We start from the raw sequence: 23,942 nt of genomic DNA on the forward strand, positions 1-23,942 counted from the left end.
AAATATTATTAGCCTTTTTGTCGGTGTTCCCGGGCGAAGGTTTCTCCCACGACCGTCCTACCATTCCTTCCTTTCCATGCCGGAGCCCATTCTTTGATGAGGAATTTTTTTATTTAATCATCCCGCCACGGAGTCGAGTGTCTTTCTGTTGCTTCAGCGGGTTGTTTCATTAATTGAGTTACGATAATTTTTCTCACACCCCTTCCTCACTTTGTTCCCTTGTCCGGGGTGCTCGTCTCGTATCTATAAACGTCACTCTTGTCATTTTTGTTACCCCTTCTAGTTCCGCAAACCTCATGTTTCCTTCGAGCTGTCGCGTAAATTGCCAAGTTCTGTGACCCTTATTTCTTTGCCGTCGGTGTGCTAATTGGTGGTATACCATTTTTTTCAGACACCGAAGTTACCTGGTGCTTGTTGTTTGACAGTGCTTGCAGAATATCTCCCAGCCTTTAGTAATCCTACTCCTGATTTTGTTTTTGTGTATAGGGTCAGCACTGTCGTCTTGCCAAAGTGTGTTCTAGTAATCCACCTCTATAAGTATTCCATTATATGTACTAAAGATGAGGCTTTCTACGCGTGTGTTTAACATTACTCTCGATTTGCTGATAATTATATTTAACCCTATTATTGAAATTTGCAGTTTTAGTATTGCAGTTTCTGAAGCATTGCAGCTTCTGAAGCATTGCAGTTATTGCAGTTTATGAAGCATTTTTACAGGCGTTCATTTGATTCTGAGTAGAAGACAATGCCGACCGGAAATCTCAAGTTATCCAATTATAATTTTAATTATTTTATCTCTTTTGACGCAAAATGACGCAAGGAGACGTTGGCTGCATCCAAGTTCACAGCGTGTTCGCGCCTGCAGCATTGACTGCGAAGTGCGTTTCGCCACTTCGCCCCAGCTGCGCCCTCTCGGCGGGAAAACCGAGAATTCGCTCAAAAAACGTATGCTGCGTTCCAATTCACGGACAGCTTAATTGCTAGACAGCTTACGAATAAGTATAATTAGACGCCTGAAGGAATATGAATTGGAACGACGTAGGGGTCACGAACGCAACACCAACGCAGACGACCACCGCTTAGCAGACATGTTGAACAACGCAAGCCGCAGGTTTCGTAAATAATATTAACGTTACTATTACAAACATTACGTGATTTTAATATTAAACAAAATCCCATATACCACTAGTACACTATACTAAATATTCAAATAAAAAAAGTTGGGTTTGTAACAACATTAATACACAAAAAGCTGGTGCTCACGTTACGTATCAGGTTATGCAGGAGCACGAGGTCGCGGGTTCGATTCCCGGCCGCGGCGGCCGCTTTTCTGATGGAGGCGAAAAGCAAAAACGCCCGTGTGTACGAGATTTCGGTGCACGTTAAAGATCCCCAGGTGGTCTAAATTAATCCGGAGCCCTCCACTACGGCGCGCCTCATCGCCTGCGTTGCGTCGGCGCTTTAAACCCTACAATCAATCAATCAGTTTATGCAGGAAGGTAGCCTGCATAGTTGCTGACTTCGATGCCGTCTCCTCGAAGCCCTCTTCGTTGATTTCCTCGTTCGAATTGGAACGGGGCTTAACATGGCGAACTGTCACCGAAGACGGCAACGAAGACGTCTAAAGGGGAAATTGGAACGCACCCATAGTTTAATAAAGCTTGATGTCGGGCTAGCTGGTGTAACATGCTTTTGAAAATAAGTTGCGCTTGTTGTGAACATAGAGACGGACACGGGGAAAAAAACCTACACTTTCACGAGAAAGTGTAGGTTTTAACTTGAAAGTGTAGGTTTCAAAAAGGGTTCAACTCAAATTCTGGACAACTCAGCGAGCTAGTGTAGGTCTCGTGAAAGTGTAGGTTTTTTCCCCGTGTCGGTCTCTGTGTTCACAACAAGCGCAACTTACCTTCAGAAGCACCTTAGTCTAACCGCGTTCAAAAAGGACAAAAAAGTGGCCACATCTCCACTCCGTGGATGATGGCGAGGGTGCGGAGTACGGGGACTCGAAACGACATCCAAGTTGCGCCCCGAGTGTCATCCGATTTGCGCCCCGACCGTCATTCGATTTTAGCCGTGAGTTGCACCTTGATTATTCCCTAATTGAAACGGCAACTCACAGCTCAAATCAAATTTCGCTTGATTTTCGCTTGGTAGGGGTGTGCGCACGGATGGACGCGGACGGCAACTGGGAGGTCGTAAGGTACTCCGCACCGTTACAGGCGATGGAGTAAGCCGTTTGACTCTCGGGTACTAACTCACGGTCGTAGCCCAGTGGGTAAGAAGACTAACAACAACTCTGTCTGGTCTACCAGACACAGGCTCGGATACTGCCTGTGCCAGTGTGATGTTTTGCGATTGTAAATGCTATGCGCGCGTACGAGGACGGGCATTGTGCGGTACTAAGGTACTCCGCACCTAATATTTTCGCATTCCGACTCCTTCCCGTGTAGCTGCTGAAACACTTAACTTACCCTGACGTGTGTGTTTGACTGTGTGCGCAGCTCAACTTCGTATTGGAGGGCATGAACGCCACCCGGAACCACAGTGGTCCTTTTCTGTTGCTCGAGGAAGACTACTACGTGTCTCCCGACTACCTCTCAGCCGTTGCGTTGATGCTGAAGAGCAAGCCAAAGTAAGAGTCTACGTCTATCAAATCATGTCAAATCAAATCAAGTTTTATTTAAACATTGGTACAGCGTCGACAATGTTGACGGTCGCTCTGACGAGAAGCTGTAGAGACAGCTTGACGGGGCCAGAGCGCCAGTGCAGCTGCGACAAATTTGGCCATAAACAACACATTGCACACTTTAGTTTGTTGAAAACAAAAGTTATACAATACAGAGTACAAATACACTGAACAATATTTCGCCATTATTAATCAATCACGTGGAAATCCAACTTTACAAGGGGTCGAACACATACCACACAAAATGCCATTCCTTAGAAGAACGTCAAAACATTGTTGATACAGACATCACTGTATATATTTGTCGTTGATAATTATAGAATGCAATTTCTTGCGACTGATACGGGCACAATCAGCAATATGTGGACGTAATCGGTTAAGCATCACAGGTATGCTGTGACTAAGCGATTGTAGAAAGTAGTCAGTGCGACGCGGCGGAACAAAATATTTGTCTCGTTCACGAGTTCGACCTGTTTCGGTTCGTAATGATAGACCAGACATTTCCACTAAAAATACGTCATTTCGATCTATTTCGCTTTGCTTTAGAATAGTCAAAGAAAGGTGTATTGATGCTTTAAAGCGAAGCTTTCTATGCTTCACTGATGGCGACCGTCCCGTCACCAAAAGGCACTGCAGGAAAGCCAACTTTAAACAGTGGCTATCACAAAACGATGATGAGGATAAGGGAAGGCACGTCAAGCGCCTCAAGAGAAGAAAAAAAATTAGCAGTGGCTTAGCTCGGCTATGCCGGATATACGTAGTGTGAGCTAAGGTTCAGCTGGTTATTCTTAGGTTTCCTGGTTGTCTAGGATTAGCTGATTATCATGCTTACTGCTGCTAAAACAATTTCCAGTCGTCCAGTCCAGTCCAGTCACTGCTCCTCGCGCATGCGCAGCACGGCTCTCCAGGAGCCAAGCGAAAGGGCTATGCAGCAGCTCCGGCACACCGTCAGACTTGGCTACTGCGCAACGGAGGCGTACAGCTGGGCATGCGCCGGCGCCAGTGCGTCTTCCGCGGCTATGACGTCACTCCTCTAAAATGCGCAGACCGGCCAATGTGCAGACCTAATTGTCAACACACCCGTACTCCAATTGGATTGGATTTCCAATCCAATCCAATCCAATTTTATTTAATCAAATCCGATCCAATACAATACAAGCCAAGCCAAGCCAAGCCAAGCCAATTCAATTCAATTCAATTCAAATCAATCTAATCGAATCCAATCTGATCCAATCTAATCCAATGGTCGTCTCGCTTGCGCAGCACGGAGCCTCAAAATCCACGCGAAACTGCTCAACCTCGGCCAGTGTAGCTTACGCTACAAAAACGGATCTCGTGGTTAGAAGAACCTGGATCCCTCCCGTTAGGAAGCCGACATCTATTCGCTTGCGCCATTCCGACACGGTCGAAACATTTTGGATTTTGGACGTCGACTTTGAGTCAGGTTGCATGGGAGAAAGCTTGGCGTTTTAAACATCTTTCTCTGAAGAAAAGGGCTTTGGTTTTAATTTATTTCTCCTGAGAGCAGCCGTAGTATTAGTGGGCTAACCTAGCGCCCTTACCATTGGCGCAGTCGACAGGATTACTACCTACCTGCGCATTTCTGGTACAAGTCTAGAGCATGTCCTGATCTTATCAAAGATTAAGGGATAAAAAGTTGTATACTGCTGTGGTGTTGAACTAACCGGTGCGATTACTTGCAGCATGTTCCTTAGGGATTTAGCTTAGTAATGTTTATGTAAATTCACTTTGATGTAGCATTGGCTATCTCGATATAACGTATAAACGAAATGCGTCACCTGAGTTAGCGGTAAATTTATTTGTCTTTGTGCCTACCTGCGTTCCCAGTTAAGCCTACTGGTTCGCTTCACTGAGAGTAACGCGTGAGTGTGCATCTGATTAAGCCGCATGAAACATTACAAAACGTTAACCCTGGATGTTCTACTACTGGCCGCTATTAAAAGAATGTTTAAATTTTAATTCAAGACACCTAAAATTTTTGAGGAACTATGTCATTGAGATAAATCCTGTACATTAAGAAGAGACCTTTACTGACACCTCGCTTCCACTTTCCACGCTGCTTGGACGCTAGTTAACGTTGATTATAGGTCAGGTGACAACATGACATAAGGAGAGTTGTCTTGCTGCGAAAAGAAAAAGTGCTTGCTGCGAAAAGAAAAAGAAAAAAATTGATTGATTGTGGGGTTTAACGCGCCGACGCAACGCAGGCGATGAGGCGCGCCGTAGTGGAGGGCTCCGGATTAATTTTGACCACCTGGGGATCTTCATCGTGCGCCGAAATCTCGTACACACGGGCGTTTTTGCTTTTCGCCTCCATCAGAAAAGCGGCCGCCGCGGCCGGGAATCGAACCCGCGACCTCGTGCTCAGCAGCGCAACGCCTTAGCCACTGAGCCACCGCGGCGGGTCGAATAGAGTAATCGCTACAGAAGGCGTTTGTGGCCCCATAATAATAGCAATGTCTGTTACGGTTTTTTCCGCGTTAAGCGGTTGATTGTCATGCTTGGATGCTGCTTGAAAGAGACAAGAAGACGCGAAAAACAACAAAAACATAATGTACATGGATGCGGTTTGTAGTTTGAATTTAGTAGGAGATAATGTACGTAACTAGGAGTTTCGGGTTACTTTTTAGGGGCGAAGCCCCTTATGGGCTGGGGCTGTTGGCGTCTCCTGTCGTCGTCGTCGTCGTCGTAAACGTCGTCTCATGTAGTCATGGTACTAAAACACCGGGAAACTCGCTTACGCCTCGCCCTAGAACGTAACGCGTTATAAAAAAACACCGGGAGACTTGTTTACGCCTCGAGCTAGAGGGGTTCATGTTTCAAAGATAAGAGACTTTTACAGCAAATTTGTATACCTCTATCCCCAACTGTTTCATCTTCGTTGGCAAAAACGCCAAGGCTCCAAGAATACACTCGCACACTGCATGCTTCGCTCTTCCTCAGGTTTCACATTAGTGGATATGACTCGGGATTTTTCATCTCCGCCCTATAGAAAACGCTGAAGTGGACCTATGTTACAAGAACAAGCAGAAGCGGACCTATGTTCAGCTTTAAATAGAATTACACAGACGTGAAATTCGGCGTTCATATTTGGCGCACAAATGCGAGCACTTCGGATATTCGATGGTTGCGTATCTAGTAAGCAGCGCGTTTCACAGGTAGCGCCACCGTTCCATGCTTGATCCCGGCATCCGCTGAATGACCTGAGCGCTGTGATGTCAGTGCGTCCGCCCGAAAAGTTCGAAACTGAATCGTGGGCGCGTACACAACGCTCAGCACAATCCATGGGAAGCTAATCCTCTATGGGGTTTGGCGTTATTCAGAACATACTGTTCAATATATTAGAGACATTAAAACCCTAATTCTTGGAGGGGGAGGTTACTGCGACCGTATACCTTTGTGCTTCATATTGACGGGGGCTGGCCTTTACTTCAATCGAAATATTACCTTATCGGAATTACACACGTATGTTCATTTTTACGCGAGCGTTGAACGAAATTATTGGGCGAACTGATGCGGATTGGTTTTTACTCCGCAAACAAGCCTCATTTGGTTCATTTGCGTCGTTAAGTGGAGTCAGTGTTCTTATTGGCCAATTTTGGCAGCTCTCCCATGCATGTCACGGGGAACTTTAGCTATGAACTCACCTCAATTGAGCAATTGAAAGCTTTCCTCGTTTGAATAAAAGTCCCGCCTGCTTGACGGCGAATTTCAATCACATTTAATCGAAATAGCTATATGTGCCTGCCGCTGCAGCTTATATCAGTTGAAATAAGGATGAGCTTTCTTGTGCCGACGAGGCGACTAGTGAATGTCTACAGTGTAACAACGTCAGAGAAATCAATATGGATCGGAGGCCATAGTCATGAGCGGCACACCATCTGTGACGATCTGCGCCTTCTATTGAGTGGCTCTCGCAACAGTTTTAAAATGGTGTGGGATAACAGAACCAAGAGCAGCAGCTCCGGGAACAGCAGCAGCGCAATCAAAATGAAGCGCTCTTGTCCGACGACCGTGCACCGCCCCGCTTGGGCCACGCCCCCCAAAACTTCGCTCCAGCGGTCCCTGCCACCTCGGGCGCCTCCATTGCTGCGGCCGCCACCGACACGGACGTCTGTCGCGTCGCCGTCAAACTTCCATCGTTTTTGGCAGAGGCGCCTGACGTGTGGTTCGCTCAAGTCGAGGCGCAGTTTTCCACGGCACGCATCACCCAGGACCGGACGCGCTACGACTACGTCGTCGCCCATCTAGACTCTCGCTACGCGACTGAGGTTCGCGATATCCTTGCAAGTCCCCCGGCTGATGACCGATACCTACACCTGAAGAGGGAACTGTGCACGTTCGTCGGAACGGGGTCGGCTTGGTGTGGCGTGCCGCTGGTGACGGGCGCAGCGCGCCAAAATCACCCGGCACGTCACCTCGCCACTCGGAGAATTCCCCCTCCCGCCGGAACGGTTTCAGCACGTCCACATCGACATCATTGGACCCCTCCCACCGGCCGGCCCTTACCGTTATTGCCTCACCGCCATTGATCGTTACACTCGTTGGCCCGAGGTGTGGCCGCTCGAAAGGATCACCGCAGAAGACGTCGCATCAGCCTTCTTCTCTGGCTGGCACTCCTCGTCGAGTCACAACCAGAGGTCGGCAAACTCACTCATGAGTCCACTCACTCAGACTCATTTGGACTCAAACTCACGCGTGAGTTTGAGTTTGAGTGAGCGCGAGGCTAGTGTGGCATGGTGAGTTTGAGCTTGAGTGAGTTTGAGCCGAGTGTTCCCGACTGAGTTTGAGTCCGATTGTGTTTGAGTACGCCTCAGGCCTAGTAAATTCTGAGTCCATTTTGAGTTCTGAGTACATTTTGAGTTTGAGTCCATTTTGAGTTCTGAGTACATTTTGAGTTTGAGTCCATTTTAAGTTCTGAGTACATTTTGAGTTTGAGTCCATTTTGAGTTCTGAGTACACTTTGAGTTTGAGTCCATTTTGAGTACACTTTGAGTTTGAGTCCATTTTGAGTTCTGAGTACATTTTGAGTTTGAGTCCATTTTGAGTTTGAGTCCATTTTGAGTTCTGAGTACAATTTGAGTTTGAGTCCATTTTGAGTTCTGAGTACATTTTGACTTTGAGTCCATTTTGAGTTCTGAGTACATTTTGAGTTTGATTACATATTGAGTTTTGAGTACATTTTGAGTTCGGAGTACATCGGAGTTTTGAGTCCATTTTGAGTTTGAGTACATATGAGTAGCCTAGCAGGCAGCTATGGTCGGCTGTTAAGTTTCATGCGTCACTGTGGGCTCGGAATTCAGGTTACCTGCGGGTACGACACCAATCGCGATCTGCATGATCGGTTGGGAGGGAGGGGGTGTCTGATTTTTTTTACTTTCTTGTTGAATTTTCATGGCCATAAGCACTTCCTGTATACCTAATTTTCACGGCTGGGCGCGTGAATGACAATTGACTGGTGAGGTCACAAAAAAGGGTTGTCTTAACTTTTCCTCCTGACGGATCCACTAAGAGCGTGGGAAAGGGTGGTGGGAAAGCACACGGCGGCGCTGGCGTGCTGGTTGTTCGCCTGCTACTGTTAACGGCTTGATATACTAGGGGTCACAAAGGAAGAGGTGAGAGCCGGGGGGAAATGGGGGCGGGGACTGTCCTTTCTGCTGTTTCAAATGAATTAGCTGAATTGACTGGGCAGCGCCCCTTAAGACAGAATAATGACCACATTAGATTGGGTGAAAAGTGAAACTGATGAGGCTAAGGCGTGTAAGGTAGCAAATTAAAGGTCTGGATTAACGGAATCACGCGGGGTAAATAAAAAAATGCTTCCTGATTGTAGTCATCAGGCAGTCATAATGAGTCATAGATTGGGTTAAAATTCAAAATGACGCTGCGAGGGCATGTGGGGAATCAAATTCAAGGTCTCGATGTGGGGAATCGATCGGGACGAAAATGACTTATGGATATATCATGACGTAGTCATTGTAAGTCATAGATTCGGTTAAAATTCAAGTTCATGCCGCTAGGGCGTGTGGCGTATCAAATTAAAGGTATCGATTAGGGTAATCACGTGCTTCCTGATTATTATCATGACATAGTCAAAATGGGTCATAAATTAGGTTAAAATTCACAATGATGCCACTGGGTGTCTGGGGCATCAAATTGAAGGTTCCGATAAGGGAAATCACGTGGGACAAAAATGTAGGGCTATATCATGAGATAGTCATGGTTAGTCATTGATTGGTTTAACATTCAAATTGATTCCGCTAGGATGTGATGGGTATCAAATTAATGGTCTTGATGAGCGGAATCACCTGGGAGAAATACAAAAATGCTTCCTGGTTATAACCATAGACGTGAACAGGGTAGTGGGCAGCATCGGACATAGGCAAGCTTTTCAGTGGGACGGGATTCACTTCAGCCCCAGGCTAGGAAACGAGGTTGGGTGGCGCTTAGGTGGGAGAGCGGTAGCTTTTTTAGGGGGCCCCGCGCAGCTAAGGAAGGCAAACTAGGAGACAAAGGGGAAGCAAGAGACACATGCACACTCAACGCGGGGAGGCAGCCAGGCCTAGAGCTAAACGGAGAACCTACGGACGTAACTGAGAGCGTTGACAGAAGCCATTTAAGTGGAAACAATGGAGCAAACAACTCTGTAAACGACAAAAACAGACCCCGTAAGCGGAGAGGGAAAAACAAATGCAATAAATATTTAATCAGCTACATAAATATGCAGGGAGGCAGAAAGCCAGATAAGTGGGTGGAAATTCAAAAGCAACTTGAACTGAAAGGAATAGACGTGTACGCTTTAGCCGAGACTCACCTCCGGGACCTAGAAGCCCCACCTATCATAGACAATTATGTCTGGGAAGGTTGCAACAGGACCACAGGAATGAAGAAAGGGGGAGGTGTTGGCATGCTCATTAAACAAGGGACCGACTGGCAGAGAGTGCATGAAAGTTGTAAAGAGCATCTATGGGTTAGAGGCACCATAGAGGGGAAAAATACATGGTTAGGAGTGGTGTATCTGTGGACCGGAAGTAGTGCTAAGGAAGAAAATGAGGAAATGGTAAACTGTTTGAGAAGAGATATAAACGAGTTCAAAGATTCGGGCGAAATAATCATAGTTGGAGATATGAATGCCCATATAGAAGGTTTGGATGGATACACAGACCACAACGGTTCTCTAGTGATAGATCTATGTCAGGAAAACCGGCTTGTAATAGTAAACACGGAAAGCAAGTGTGACGGACAAATAACGTGGGAAAGCGGTAACAGGCAGTCCAGCATAGACTACGGTTTAGTATCCGAGACAGTATACGGAAGGCTGCGGGAAATGAGGATAGATGAAAATGGAACAGACAGCTTAGGAAGCGACCACAAGCGGTTTAGCTTGCACTTTGGAGGCGCAACCCGGACAAATGCAGAAATAGGTACAATAGGAGGAAATAATTTGAATAATGAGCAGTTAAAGATCATCGCTGATAGATTGGAAGATGAAATCAATAAATACCCAGGCAAAAATTGGGATTACGATGAAATAATTGCGTTCATAAAGGGTAAGATTAATGAAGAAAAGGAACGCAACCGATGGAAAGGGAAGAGAAAGCCGAGAAGCTGGTGGAATAAGGAAATAAAAGAGGCTATCGACCAGCGAAGAAAGGCGTCGAGAGAACATAGAGAAGCAAAAAGAACTAGTATGGAACCGGAGGTAGTGAAGCAAAAGTGGGATGTCTACCGTGGGAAAAAACTAGAAGTGCAGAAAATGGTGCAAGCGAAGATCAAGCAGAAAAGCGAACAATGGATGGCAGAAATACGGAAGAAGGACAAAAGCGCATCCAAGAAGTTTTGGAACCATGTAAAATCACTAAGCTCAAAAAACGATAACCATCAAAAATTCCTGATTGATGAGGAGGGGGAACATTTAGAAGGAGAGCACGCGTTGGCGCATATTCATCGAGTGATTAGTGAGAAGTTTAGGATAATAGTGGTAGGGAAACCTGCACCGATAACATCAGCGCCACAAAAGACTGCGGAAAGGGAAATAAGTTTGAGCAACCTTGATTGGAAAAAAGCGGAGCAAAAGGTTTCCCCTCAGACAGCGGTGGGCCCGGACGGAATACCAATGCAACTGATAAACCTACTTGGACCTAAAAGTAAGGAATCGTTTATGAGGGCAATAGATAAGGTAATAGAAACCAAACAAGTACCAGAGGACTGGTTAGAAAGTAGGATGAATTTAATATATAAAGGCAGAGGAGACAAAGCCAGTATTGAGTCATACAGACCACTCACAGTAACGTCAGTGGGGTATAGATTCGTAATGCAGGCGATAAAATCAGAAATTCAAGCATGGATGGAAGAAAATGAAATACTTGAGGAACTGCAGAATGGATTTATACAAGACAGGCGACTGGATGACAATCTGTTCGTGATAACGCAATGCATTGAAATTGCGAAAGCACAGAATAGACCACTATGGATTACGTTCTTGGACATTAAAGGGGCATATGACAACGCAAACAGAGAACGGCTGTGGAGAATGTTGAAACTCCAGGGATTAGATGACGAGTTAGTACAGTTCCTTATAGCAATCTATAAAGACAATAGAGTGCACCTTACTTGGGAAGGACAGAAATGCGCCCGGCAGGTCAACATCCATCGGGGACTGAAACAGGGATGCCCTTTGAGCCCAATACTGTTCATGCTTTACATGGCAGGGTTAGAAAAGAAACTGGAAGAAAGTCAAGTAGGGTTTAGCCTAACCCATATGCTGCAAGGCGAAGTGGTACAACAGCATATTCCGGGAATGTTATACGCAGACGACATTGTTCTTTTAGCTGATAACCAAACCGATATGCAGCGGCTAATAAATATTTGCGGCCAGGAAGCCACTGACCGCGGGTTAAATTTCGGTGCAGAAAAATCAGGAATAATGGTTTTCAATGACGCTACCACCGACGTAGTGTCTATCCAGCAAGGCGAATTACCTAGAGTCAAGGAATATAAATATTTGGGAGTGTGGATAAACGAAGGGGATAGCTACTTAAGTACTCACGAGGAGCAACTTAAGGTTAAGGGAAAGCGAAACGCAGCTATAATGAAGCATAGAGCTCTGTGGGGGTATAACAAATATGAAGTAGTAAGAGGAATGTGGAAAGGAGTAATGGTTCCGGGTCTCACGTTTGCGAATGCTGTACTCTGCTTAAAATCAGACGTTCTATCACGCCTTGAAGTAAACCAGAGAACGGTAGGACGTCTGGCCTTAGGCGCGCATGGAAAAACAACTAACGAAGCAGTTCAGGGAGATATGGGCTGGGCGTCGTTTGAAGTTAGAGAAGCTCAGAGTAAAATATGCTTTGAGAAGAGGTTGAGGGCAATGGATCAACGAAGGTGGGCAGCTAAGCTTTTTAGGTACCTATACTTGAAAAGCGTGGACACGCAGTGGTTAAGAAAGACTAGAAGGCTAACGATGAAATACGGAAAGAACAGTGGGGAATCCAAAACAGCCAAGGTAACCAAAAAAGAGGCAAGGCAGATTGAAACGAATAAATGGAGGGAAAAATGGAAGCCAAAACGTCGTTAGAGATGTACAGGGCTGAGAAGATGAACATCAGAAAGGAAAATTTCTACGATAATTCCCAGGGCAGTGCTTTGCTTTTTGAGGCTAGAGCAGGTTGCTTGCGAACTAAGAGTTTTGTGGGGAAGTATTCACAAAATGATGGGGTATGCGTGGTCTGCTGAAAAGAAACAAACTATGCGGCACATCGTGCTAGAATGTGAGGGTATCCATCCAAATCTACATGAAGGGAATATTGGGCTGTCAGAAGCCCTAGGATTTAAAGGTATCACAGAGGAAGTTAACTTCAAGGCTGTCGAGGGGCCGAAAAGAAGATTAGAATGCTGGTGGACGAAAAGCAGAGAGGGGAATATTGCCTAGGACAGTTACCACTTGTAACAGAAAAAAAAAAGTATTTTGTGCCTAATAAGCTTTTTGTGCCTGCCCTAAGCAGCGCTAGTATTGAACCAAAAGTGTAAAACATAGGTATATTAGTCTTTTTTGGTAAGATGACATGTCATCACCCCGATACAAAGGGGAAACCAATAGAAATCATCAATCATCATAATCATCATCACCATGAGATTGTCATGGCGAGTCTTATATTGGGGTAAAATTCGAAGTGACCCCGCTAGGGCGTGTAGGGTATCAAATTTACGGTCTTGACGAGGGGAATCACGTGGTACAAATAAAAAAAGGCTTCGTAGTTCGAATCATGAGATAGTCATTATGAGTCATAGATTGGGTTAAATTCAAGCTGTGGCCGCTGAAGCATTTGGGGCGTCAAATTAAAGGTTCCAGTGAGGAGAATCATGTCGGACATTTAAATAATGCGTCCTGGTTAGTCATGAGAGTCATGGTTAATTTGGCTGGTTTGAATTCCATATGACCCTGCTAGGGTGTGTGGGGTATCAAATTAAAGGTCTCGTCGAGGGGGATCACGTGGGACAAATATAAAAATGCTTTCTGGTTATAATTATGAGGATATAGCAAAAGGTACACACTCACACTCACACTCACACGCTCACTCACACTCACTCACACTCACACTCACACTCACACTCTCACTCACACTCACACTCACACTCACCTCAAACTCCCACTCCCACTCCCATTCCCACTCACACTCTCACTCTCACTCTCACTCTAACTCACACTCACACTCACACTCTCACTCACACTCTCACTCTCACTCACACTCACACTGTCACTCTCACTCTCACTCTCACTCACACTCTCACTCTCACTCACACTCTCACTCTCACCCTCACTCACACTCTCACTCTCACTCTCACTCACACTCTCACTCTCACTCACACTCACACTCACACTCTCACTCACTCTCACTCACACGCACACTCACACGCACACTCACACGCACACTCTCACACTCTCACACTCTCACACACTCACACTCTCACTCACACTCTCACTCACACTCACTCTCACTCTCACTCACACCCACACTCTCACTCTCTCTCACTGTCACTCTCACTCACACTATCACTCTCACTCTCACTTTCACTCTCACTCTCACTCTCACTCTCACACTCACACTCTCACTCTCACACTCTCACACTCTCGCACTCACACTCACTCTCACTCTCACTCTCACACTCTCACTCTCACTCTCTCACTGCCTCAATCTCTGTGAGGCCATTTGTGTCCTGAATTCATTTTGAGTTTGAGTACATTTTGAGTTTGAGTCCGAGTGAGTTCTGAGTTTTGCGCTCAATGTGAGTTTGAGTTTGAGTGAGCGCAGATGTGCTGCTCAGCATTGAGTATGAGTTTGAGTGAGTGGTGATTCGAAAAAAAAAATGTGAGTGAGTTTGAGTGAGCCGCGCCAACTTTGCCGAGGTATGGTCACAACCGATCAAGGAAGGCAGTTCGAATCACAACTCTTCAGGCTCCTCGGGCTCTCCACCGGCAATACTTAAGAACAAATCCACCCGTCGTTTTTTCACCAGATACTGAGAGTTCACGTGAGCTAGAGTTGGGGGACAGTGGAACGCCCTGACATCTTTTACCGAGTTCGATAAGAGATTCCAACGCTCCTTTTTCTGACTGTTTCTGACAGCTCTTTGTAGGAGAATTTTAAGTGAAGAGCACTCTAGGGGCTCGCCTTGCCGTTGTAGCTCGCTCGCTGGACCCAAGTAGAGCCACACGGCGTTCTGTCGTCACGGCGTCCCGCAGACCTAGCGGTTTATATAGCCATAACCGTTCGAAACTCATGAATCGCTGGTGCTTGTCATACATATCCCAGTTGTTTGGCGCAAAGAAAACTGCAGGTACATTTGAGGCCAAATATACGTAATTAATCAGCAGCGTCCGCGTTCATTCAGTTAGGAACGCTCGTTGGGTTGGTTTTTACAATAGTAAGCGGAAAAAAGTTGCGGTGCAACTCGTGCGACACCGGCACGTGCGGGAGGAAAAGCAAGCACCAAAAAGAACTCACGCTGGCGCTGTTTCAGGCAGGGCGCGCGCGAGCACTGCGGAGGAGGGAAGTCTGAATTGCATTGGGTGGCAGCAGTGAGCGGATAACGGCGCTAGAGCCCATTATGGCAAATCACTGCTCTGCACTTCCGGCAGCGTTCACGTTGAGGGGAACGGCTTTAATTTTGTAGCCTAAGCTACACTGGCCAAGGTTGAGCAGTTTCGCGTGGGCCGTGAAAGGCCGTTCTGCGCAAGCGCGAAGGGCATTGGATTAGATTGGCTTGGCTTGGCTTGGCTTGGCTTAGCTTGAATTGCATTGGATTTGGATTTGGATTTTGATTTGGATTGGATTAAAGTGGATTGTGTTGGATTGTGTTGCGTAATAGCCGCGGCAGACGCACTGGCGCCGGCGCGTGCCGAGGTGTGCGCAGTAGAGGTGTGCGCAGTAACCTTTTCGTAGTTTTGCGCACCTAAATCAAATCAAAATCAAATCAAATGAAGTTTATTATTTCAACCTGACCCGAAAGTTCGCCCATGTCGTATTTTCACTTGATATCACTGTACTTTGGGTGGGCGTTCTTTCGGAACTTTATGGTACAGCAAATGCACTGCGCTCGGCGCTTCATACAAGTAATATTAGTTGATGTTGTTTCTTACGTTCTTGCTCAATGATGATCAGGAGTACGATAAATGACAATTTTTTCAGAAGAGCAAGCAAAATCTCCGCCCCTACCCTAGCCTCCCACGCTTCCAATGGTTCAGATGCGTTTATAAACTAGCAAAGCTCTTTTACGCTTTTAAAATCGTGTTGGGCAAGGTAATATAGGTAACTGCGGAATTATTACGATATATCTTACTCATTTTATGTCGAAATATTTAGCGTAGGCGTGAATTCAGGTTAATGCATTACTTGGTGCTAATTGTTCCCACAATATGGCAGCGTCGACGTCATGTTTTCTTTTTTTAAGCTCTAAGTAGAAGTATATGAGTCTTTTGAAAGGAAATTATATCTATTATAAGAGTTTTAGCTAAAACGTCCAAGCTTCAAGCTATTTAACAGTTCTGGGCAACAAACTTTTGTGTCATTTACTTTGATACGAATTCGCCAGATGTCTCTACTTGGCAGCCGGTAAGCAGTAATGTAGAAACCGCAGAGTGCAGTTCTTTTGTTTTCAGCGGTAAACGGCTACCCTTGCTTCCGCTAACACGGTAATCGGTAAAGCGCGCTAAGGACACTAGGCAGCAAAGTTCATTCAGAAGGCCGGGCACACCAAACCTGACTTTCCTGCGATCATGACTTAATGGCAAGCAATGAAATGACTCTTTGGCAGGAGCTGTCGTTACGCGTTGCGCATGCTCTTCACCTTGTCACGACCGGCGCAGAGACAATCAGCCGCGACAGCGTTAGGCTGGAACTGATTTATTCAGCAAGCGTGAGCGCACGTGAGCGTGCGCCTCGTGATAACGAGCAGTGAGTGCCCAGCGTCGTCCAAGCACTGCGTGAGGAGCTCCCGCCTTCATCGTCGGCGCGGCGCTCTCTTGGCGCGCCGCTCGTTACAACCTCATAACTTTATTAAACGGGCTCATGAACTGAAACCCTTCCCGTTCCACCGAGGTATAACGGGTAAATTAAATACATTGAATATGGATGTTTGGATTTAAAATAAAAAAATGTAAAAAGGTAATTAATATGATAATTACGCAGAAAATGACTCACTACAGAACAATGATAAATACAAAAGATCTAAAAACTATTATCGCGTTATTTGCCGCTGAATTTGTTTCTGCGTGTGAGTGAAATTGTGACAAAATATTTGAGGGGTTAATATTGTTCAAGAGAGTGAAATGCTGGGCTTGTTGGTTCATACTGTTGCAAAAAAGAAACCAGCGGCAAGCACACGCAGGACAAGAGAAGGAGGGACACAAACACAACGCTGGACTACCAACTGATTTAATCGGGAAACTACGATACACTTATATGCAAAAACCACGCGCACGCGCACACCTTGACAGCATGAAGAGACAACTTTATACATCTAGGAAGTGAAATTCTTTATCTGTTAGAACCACCGAAGGAACGCTGACACATGTCTTCTTGTTTTTTCTTATAAAAAACGCCTCAAGTAACTCACGCTCACGTCTTGATTTGCCCCTGCCCACAGTTACGGCATGGTGAAATTTTGTTGAATGTTAGCGTTAATTAGTATTGTCATTTCTTCTAAAGTTTTTAATGTTTCTGTATGTTTTATTAGCTCTGGTTTCCTTCTTACGAGATGATTTCTATGGATAACAAGAAGTTGTTCTCTGTGTTTGTTTGTTATTGGGCAGTCCTGTAAATAGTGGTCAAAACTGTCTGCTGGTAGGTTACATTTGCATATGTTATTATTAATAATGGCGAAGCTATGAAAATAAAACGGGAATCTACCGTGTCCGGTGATAAACTGTGACGTGTAGTAGTTGGTGGGAAAGTGGTCCGGAATTTTGTGAATATTCTTTATCCATTGGAATGTGTAGCTTTCATTTCCTTCTTGTTGCCACTCAACATTCCTCATAACTGAAACAACGTCGAGGCTACGCTCGAAACACAGATGAGGGTGCAAAGAATCCTTTCGGGTACAGCAGCCAAGTACAGAAACGGAGCGCTGAGCCGTTGGTTGCTCCAGCGCTCACTGTATCCTTCCACCAAGAACAGGTGAGCGTCGAGCCGAGTGTGTAATCGCTTTACACTTCGGTATAACGCAAATATCTGCACTGCATAAACGGAAACGGACACGAAAGATGTTCTTTGTAGCTTTATGATGTTTTTATTGCTAGTAAAAAATACTTAAATCAACGGCGAACTAGGACGTCACAGATTAGTTCAAGAAATAGCCGTTGCACTCCGATACCATCGACCCCCAGAAAACCTCATCTCAGGGGCCCTTTAAGGACCACTTACAAGCGGGGCACCAGGCTTTTCCTAAGTTGACCTGTACAGGGAAATTGTGCGTAGCGATTGGTTGGCCACCTTTTGAAAGTAAGTTTGTCGATTAGTAAGTTAGTACACCAAGTAAGGGTGGCGTTCCTTGCTTCCTTCTCTGCTCGCAGCTTATGTGGCCGAAACCTGTGCCTTTGCATGGTGGGAAACATGAGAGGAGCCACCGCTAGCCACATGGTTGACAAGGTGAGCTAAGTGGATTTTAGGAGCGATTATATTTTTACTCGGAAGCTGTGAAATAAATTTTCAAACCGTTTCCGCAGCTCGGAGGAGTGGTGATCATTTGTCGAGTTGCAAACAAAAATGGGCCTAGAACCCGCCGCGGTGGCTCAGTGGCTAAGGCGTTGTGCTGCTGAGCACGAGGACGCGGGCTCGATTCCCGGCAGCGGCGGCTGCTTTTCTGATGGAGGCGAAAAGCGAAAACGCCCGTGTGTACGAGATTTCGGCGCACGTTAGAGATCCCCAGGTGATCAAAATTAATGCCGAGCCCTCCACTACGGCGCGCCTCATCGCTTACAATCAAATGAAAATGGGCATAGACATAGCACGATGCTTAAACAAGGGTACAATGACCGGGGGAGGGAACATTGAACGATCCGCGTCCTGTGCCTTTATGCTTACTTGTTGGCTTGTCACTTCAGAAGAGGCTTTGCTCGCAGCCGGCTCGATAGGATCTGGGAGGCCGGTATAGGCAGGCATACCCGCCGCTCAAGCATTTAAAAGCATAGGTGGCAAATAATAGAAGTCCAAGCCAGCCTCTTCTACGGGGAAATGTTGTCGAGGTCGGCCATGACTTGGAGACGTAAAAGCCGCCGTTGTCGGCGTGAGAGTGCCACAGCGCCAACCATTCACTCTTTGGGCCGCACCGGCATGCGTCGCTCCAATTTTGTGACGCAATGTCTACTACGTCACAAAAAAATATTACAGAAAAACGAGGGAAAGAAATGCCAGCTTTATTTACTTATTTCTCAGGAAATAAAGCATCGTGACTCGTTAAAAAAAAACACCGAGAGAACTAAGAAATGTATGATCTTTCATTTAAAACAACGTTTTATTCAGCCTTTAGTGTCTTTTTTAACAGCACTCCGGTCAGTCGGGCTAGAAAAAGGCATGTTGGCAAAACTTACGCAACACCGCTACCCAACATCTTCTCGCCGAATTGCCCTATGGCATTTTTCTCATAATGCGCCAAGAGCAAGATTAACGGTGTTACGAATGGGCTCATGATATTTTCCCGTATCCTGGCAAAATAGCCGGCGAGATGCTTGCAGGCGAGAGTTTTCTTTGTTCGGACGAAGAGGAGTCATAGGCCAAATTTAAAACCGGTTTTTGTAGCGTAAGCTACACTGGCCGAAGTTGAGTAGTTTCGCGTGGATCTTGAAGGGCCGTGCTGCGCTAGCGCGAGGAGCATTGGATTGAATTGGATTGGATTCAATTGGATTAGATTGGATTGGAAATCCAATTCAATTGGAGTACATGTGTGTAGAGGATTGGGTCTGCACATTCGCCGGTCTGCGCAATTCCAGAGGAGTGACGTCATAGCAGCTGCAGGCGCACTGGCGCCGGCGCGTGCCCAGCTGTGCGCCTCCGTTGCGCAGTAGCCAAGTCTGATGCTGGGCCGAAGTCGCTTGATAACATGTGTCACATAATGCGTATACCGTGTATGTGTCATTGAAGCAGCAGTAGGCATAATAATCAAGCTAATCCTACACAACCAAGAAAGATAAGAATAACCACCTGAACCTTACGCTCACGCTACGTATATCCTGGCATAGCCGAGCTAAGCCACTGGTAATTTCTTCTCTTCGCGAGATGAAGAGTATACGACGTCATAGCACACAACGTTCCGGCAAACGTTCGAACATGACAATTTTTTTGTGACAGTCAGAAAAATCGCCATATTGTATTTCATGCTAACCATTCAGCTTGGGAAAATGCCGGTTTTCGGGCTTATTTTGCCATTTTAACGCATAAGTTGCAGCCCATGTAGACTTTATGTAGCACTGAAGACAACACCCAACTTTGCTTTCTTCGAAAGGCTGTGCAATTCATAGGTTTCTTTAATGTTGTTTGGTTGGAAACAATGCAATAATTAGAGATTTAGTTGCATTTAGATGATCGGAATTAAAGTTCTTGAATTGTTACTTTCCGAACGTACACTTTTGCTATGAGGGCGTGTCGCTGGGAAGGGTCACGATCAATTTGGACCACTATATAAGGCATCTTTAACGTGCGGAGAAATTTCGATGCGGAAATGTTTTGGCTTTTTTCCTCAGTCAGAATAACGGTGACCAGCGCAGCGGGGATGGAAAGGAACAGCTATTAAATTACCCGCTCGCTACATGAACCTGTTTAAATCCAATATTTTTGGGGAGGCAGCTTAATCCAGACAAAAAAAAAAGTGATTGCCAGTATGCTGACTCCGTGTTAACACTAACGCAGTCCGACAAAAACTGAAAATTGGCTTCCGTGTTAAACCTTGTGAAACGTATATTGTCGTTACTTTCACACTTGTTTCAGACAGTAATCGCAAGCTTAGGTTTTCACTGGCTAGAATTGCCTGGGATTGGCTCTCATTGTTCCAGATAGAGGAGGTGATCCGATGTTTCCTGCATTCCCTTCATTTTCCAGCGCATAGTTAAATATGAGAATAAGCAACGTTTTTTGGTTTTCTTTGCTACCAGAGAAAAATAAATGACGCTGTGTCCTTGTGAATGTAGTGCTTTTTGGATAGCATCAGCCAACTCGAGACAATCCGTACGGGCCGGCGTCTTGCACCGTCCGGTAACAGCGTACAATGAACCTAGGAAGAGCCTTTAGACAATGAATCCCTATCGGCGTTTCTTACAATATAATAGTATAATTACGCGCAGTTTTCATTTTTGTTATTCCCCATAGCAACCTTTGACTCGAGCAAACTTGTATTGATGGTCCATTTCTGGAACTATATTTTTTGACTTTGCAATATCGCGTTGAGGACTAACTTGATAGCTTCCATCAAAGAGGAAAGTACATTTGTAGCGGTATCATCATCACCACTGGAACGCCCATCGCCATCATTGGCTGCCCTGCACCATCATCATTATGCATCGCGCTCCTCTCGGAAGAGGCCGAATCACGCGCACACAACACATCAGGCACCGGTTGCGGCAAGACGTCTGGTGCCTTCTATCGCTTTTCTGGCATGCCCTGTACAGACATTACTGAAAGCAGCTCTACAATTGATGTGCAGGTGGACCTCCGCTTGTGGAAGAACAACACCAACAACCTAGGCATCATCATAACCCGCGACACCTGGCAGGCCATACGGAACTGTTCCAACGTGAGTATGCACTGAAACTGCATTTACCTGATGATGATGATGATGACTATGCTTGTTGGCTTCTCCTTTGTAACGGGGTGGCGTTACACAGCGACCTTAGTCGTAACGCCAGTGCACAATCTCCTCGCCATTGAAAAAAAAAAAAAAACCTTTTTGAAATTTTCATGTTAGTCTGACTTCTTTATTCGTATGTCTTCTCGGATTCTTCTCTGCTCTTTTCCCACCAACACTTTAACTTTATTTTACTAACCGCTACTGCTGTCCAAATTACTTTCCCTTTACCCTTAAAGCCAGGGGCTTCGGGAAGCTGGATGTCTTCCTCACCGAGGACTGGACCTTTGCACTCCGTTACGATATGTCGCATGGTTTCTGGCTCCCTGCCGGCAACCTGCGCACCGTTCTTCCAGTGCCGGCTCGCGGATAAGCGTTTTTGTTCGCACGTAGCCCGTCCGGACTTCAAAAAGAAATCCACTCCCTTTGGTATTATCAAAGAACTTTTCTCTCGTGATCCCCCACTTCTTAAAACTTCAATGGGGCGCCACCTCCCGGGCTAGCAATAACATCACAGTTTATGTGTTGAAACTCTTGGCGAATCTTGCTTTTGGGCGTGGGGACCGGTGCATAACCTTCAGAGGTGTGATCAGGCCAACGTATTTGTTAATGCACGAAGAATTTCGCAGCATTTTCCTGCATTTGCTGTGTCCCTGTCTTTTAAAGCGAAGCTTTAAATGGCCATGTCAAAGAAAAATGCGGTAGCTTCGTGTACGCAGAAAACTGCTCCTGCGCAACCACATGCGCATGCGTAAAAAAGCAGGTTGGGGAGGATTTAGAAGTGAGGAGAGATGGATTGGCTAGGTTTATAAACGACGTAGATGCACGCTCGCATCTGGGGCGGTATTCTCGAGTTTTGTCCCTTTTGCGTCCCTTTCAAAAGTGTCCATTTTGGCGAGCCCTGATTGGCTAAAAGCCAACAACCGGAAGTGACGTAACGCAAGTGCGGCAAACCTACTGCCAACCTTCCTCCACGCTGCTAACGTCCACCTCTTAACCGGAAGTTACGTCACGATGAAAGGGATGCAAAAGGGACGTTTTCAAAAGGGACAGTTACGAGAATACCGCCACTGGTGACACTGGAAGTGGAACCGGCGCATTGTAGAGAGCGAAACACACTGGTAAACAGCGGCAGCACGTTACATCTTCGCTGGTTAAAGGGGCAAGTGAAGACAAAATAGAAGTTTGGTTCACTACAAAACTGCTTTGTCCCAAAAACAATGATACCAATTTCATCGCAAATTTCGAACAAATACTGGATATTAAAGAAAATGTGCGAAGCAGTGGCGACTCCTTAGCCACTTTCCGTGACGTCATAGCACGGATGTCAGAGCACTGTGACGTCATAGCAATTTTGGTATGATGTCACAGAATCTTGTCTGTGCTATTGGCGATCTAACCCATCGCGTATAAGACACATGACCGGAAGATTGAAGTGTGGCCTCGTTTCATCGCATCACTTGAATGTCAACGTGCAGTTAGCATACTTCAAATTATGTTTACAGTGGTGGCCCATATGATGTCACTCCTGCCCATAACACGTCACTGTACCACGAAATTTAAAAGTTTTTTTAACACTTCTTGCATTTTTTCGGTAAAAAAAACCACGGCCATCTCCACTAAAGAGAAACCTGTGGAGGGGCGAAGCATGTCGTGTACAAGTGTATTCTTGGCGCCTTGGCGTTTTTGCCAACGGAGATGAAACCGTTGGGGGTTAGAGGTATACAGCTTTGCTGTAACAGTCACTTGTCTTTGAAGCACGAAGCTTTCTAGCGCGAGGCGTAAACGAGTGTTCCGGTGTTTAAGTACGCGTCACGAAGCGATCCAACCCACCGCGGTGGCTCAGTGGCTAAGGCGTTGCACTGCTGAGCACGAGGTCGCGGGTTCGATTCCCGGCCGCGGCGGCCGCTTTTCTGATAGAGGCGAAAAGCAAAAACGCCGGCGTGTACGAGGTTTCGGCGCACGTTAAAGATCCCCAGGTAGTCCAAATTAATCCGGAGCCCTCCACTACGGCGCGCCTCATCGCCTGCGTTGCGCCGGCGCGTTAAACCCTACAAACAATCAACGAAGCGCTCCAGCGGCAGGCGTAAACGAGCGTTCCGGTGTTTTGTAGTAGGCGTTACGTTCTAGCGCGAGGCGTACACGAGTTTCAAGGTGTGTTAGTGCCGTGACTACGTGATACGACGATTATATATACGACGACGGCAGGAGACGCCAACAGCCCCAGCCCAGAAGGGGCAAACGTCTTTCGTGGGTGAAATAGAGTTGAGTGAGGTCGTGAAGCTTACGTATATCAAACTAAAGAAAGTTGCCTTTAGTTTACGTGGCTCCTTTAACCATCCGTATGGAGTGCATGGTCGTATTTTTTAGCGCTGTTCTGCAATTCTTTTTTATATTTCGACCGCTGTTCCAAGGAGTTTCATTGCCCGGCTTCCAATGGTCGCAGGCATTCTGCACGTACGACGACTACAACTGGGATCTCACGCTGACTGGCATAGCGGGCACGTGCTTTCCACCTGGAAGCCTCGCCGTGAGCCTGAGTGTGAGCAGGGTCTACCACATCGGAGACAGGCGAGAAAATATGCCACTTTTTCCCGCGTGTTCCCAAATACATGGTATGACGAAGTGATGCACCGTAGGAACAGGGAAATCTTGCTCTCTTTTCTAAGCAGACTGCCGCCGGCGCAGTCACTGATGTCGACTCTATTCGCGCGTGCTGTTTGTTTGTGTCATGGCAGGAAGCAGCACCACCGCGAAAGCAGCGATGTAATATGATCCATTTGATTTTTTCTTCTTCCCGACATAGATACAAATCTTGACACAAACTTGCAGACTGACGCCATTTTTCTTGACTACGCAAAAGAATTTGATACAGTAAACTAATACAGAAGTTATCCGGGCT

The 23,942-nt window shown here is 46.1% G+C and overlaps 1 protein-coding gene across 1 annotated transcript in view; it reads left to right on the forward strand.

The window, feature by feature from the left end:
• Positions 1-23,942, forward strand: part of LOC144160049 (alpha-1,6-mannosyl-glycoprotein 2-beta-N-acetylglucosaminyltransferase-like) — a 34,673-nt gene that overhangs the window by 7,542 nt on the left and 3,189 nt on the right. The window contains exons 5-8 of the mRNA XM_077691669.1: positions 2,502-2,632; positions 17,778-17,853; positions 20,900-20,989; positions 23,487-23,611. Coding sequence (XP_077547795.1) covers positions 2,502-2,632; positions 17,778-17,853; positions 20,900-20,989; positions 23,487-23,611 — 422 coding nt within the window. The remainder of the gene's footprint in view (positions 1-2,501; positions 2,633-17,777; positions 17,854-20,899; positions 20,990-23,486; positions 23,612-23,942) is intronic.

Source organism: Haemaphysalis longicornis, unplaced genomic scaffold (assembly GCF_048455015.1).
Source record: "Haemaphysalis longicornis isolate Haplotype H1 unplaced genomic scaffold, Haemaphysalis longicornis Haplotype H1 scaffold_10, whole genome shotgun sequence".
NCBI classification, from domain to species: Eukaryota; Metazoa; Arthropoda; class Arachnida; order Ixodida; family Ixodidae; genus Haemaphysalis; species Haemaphysalis longicornis.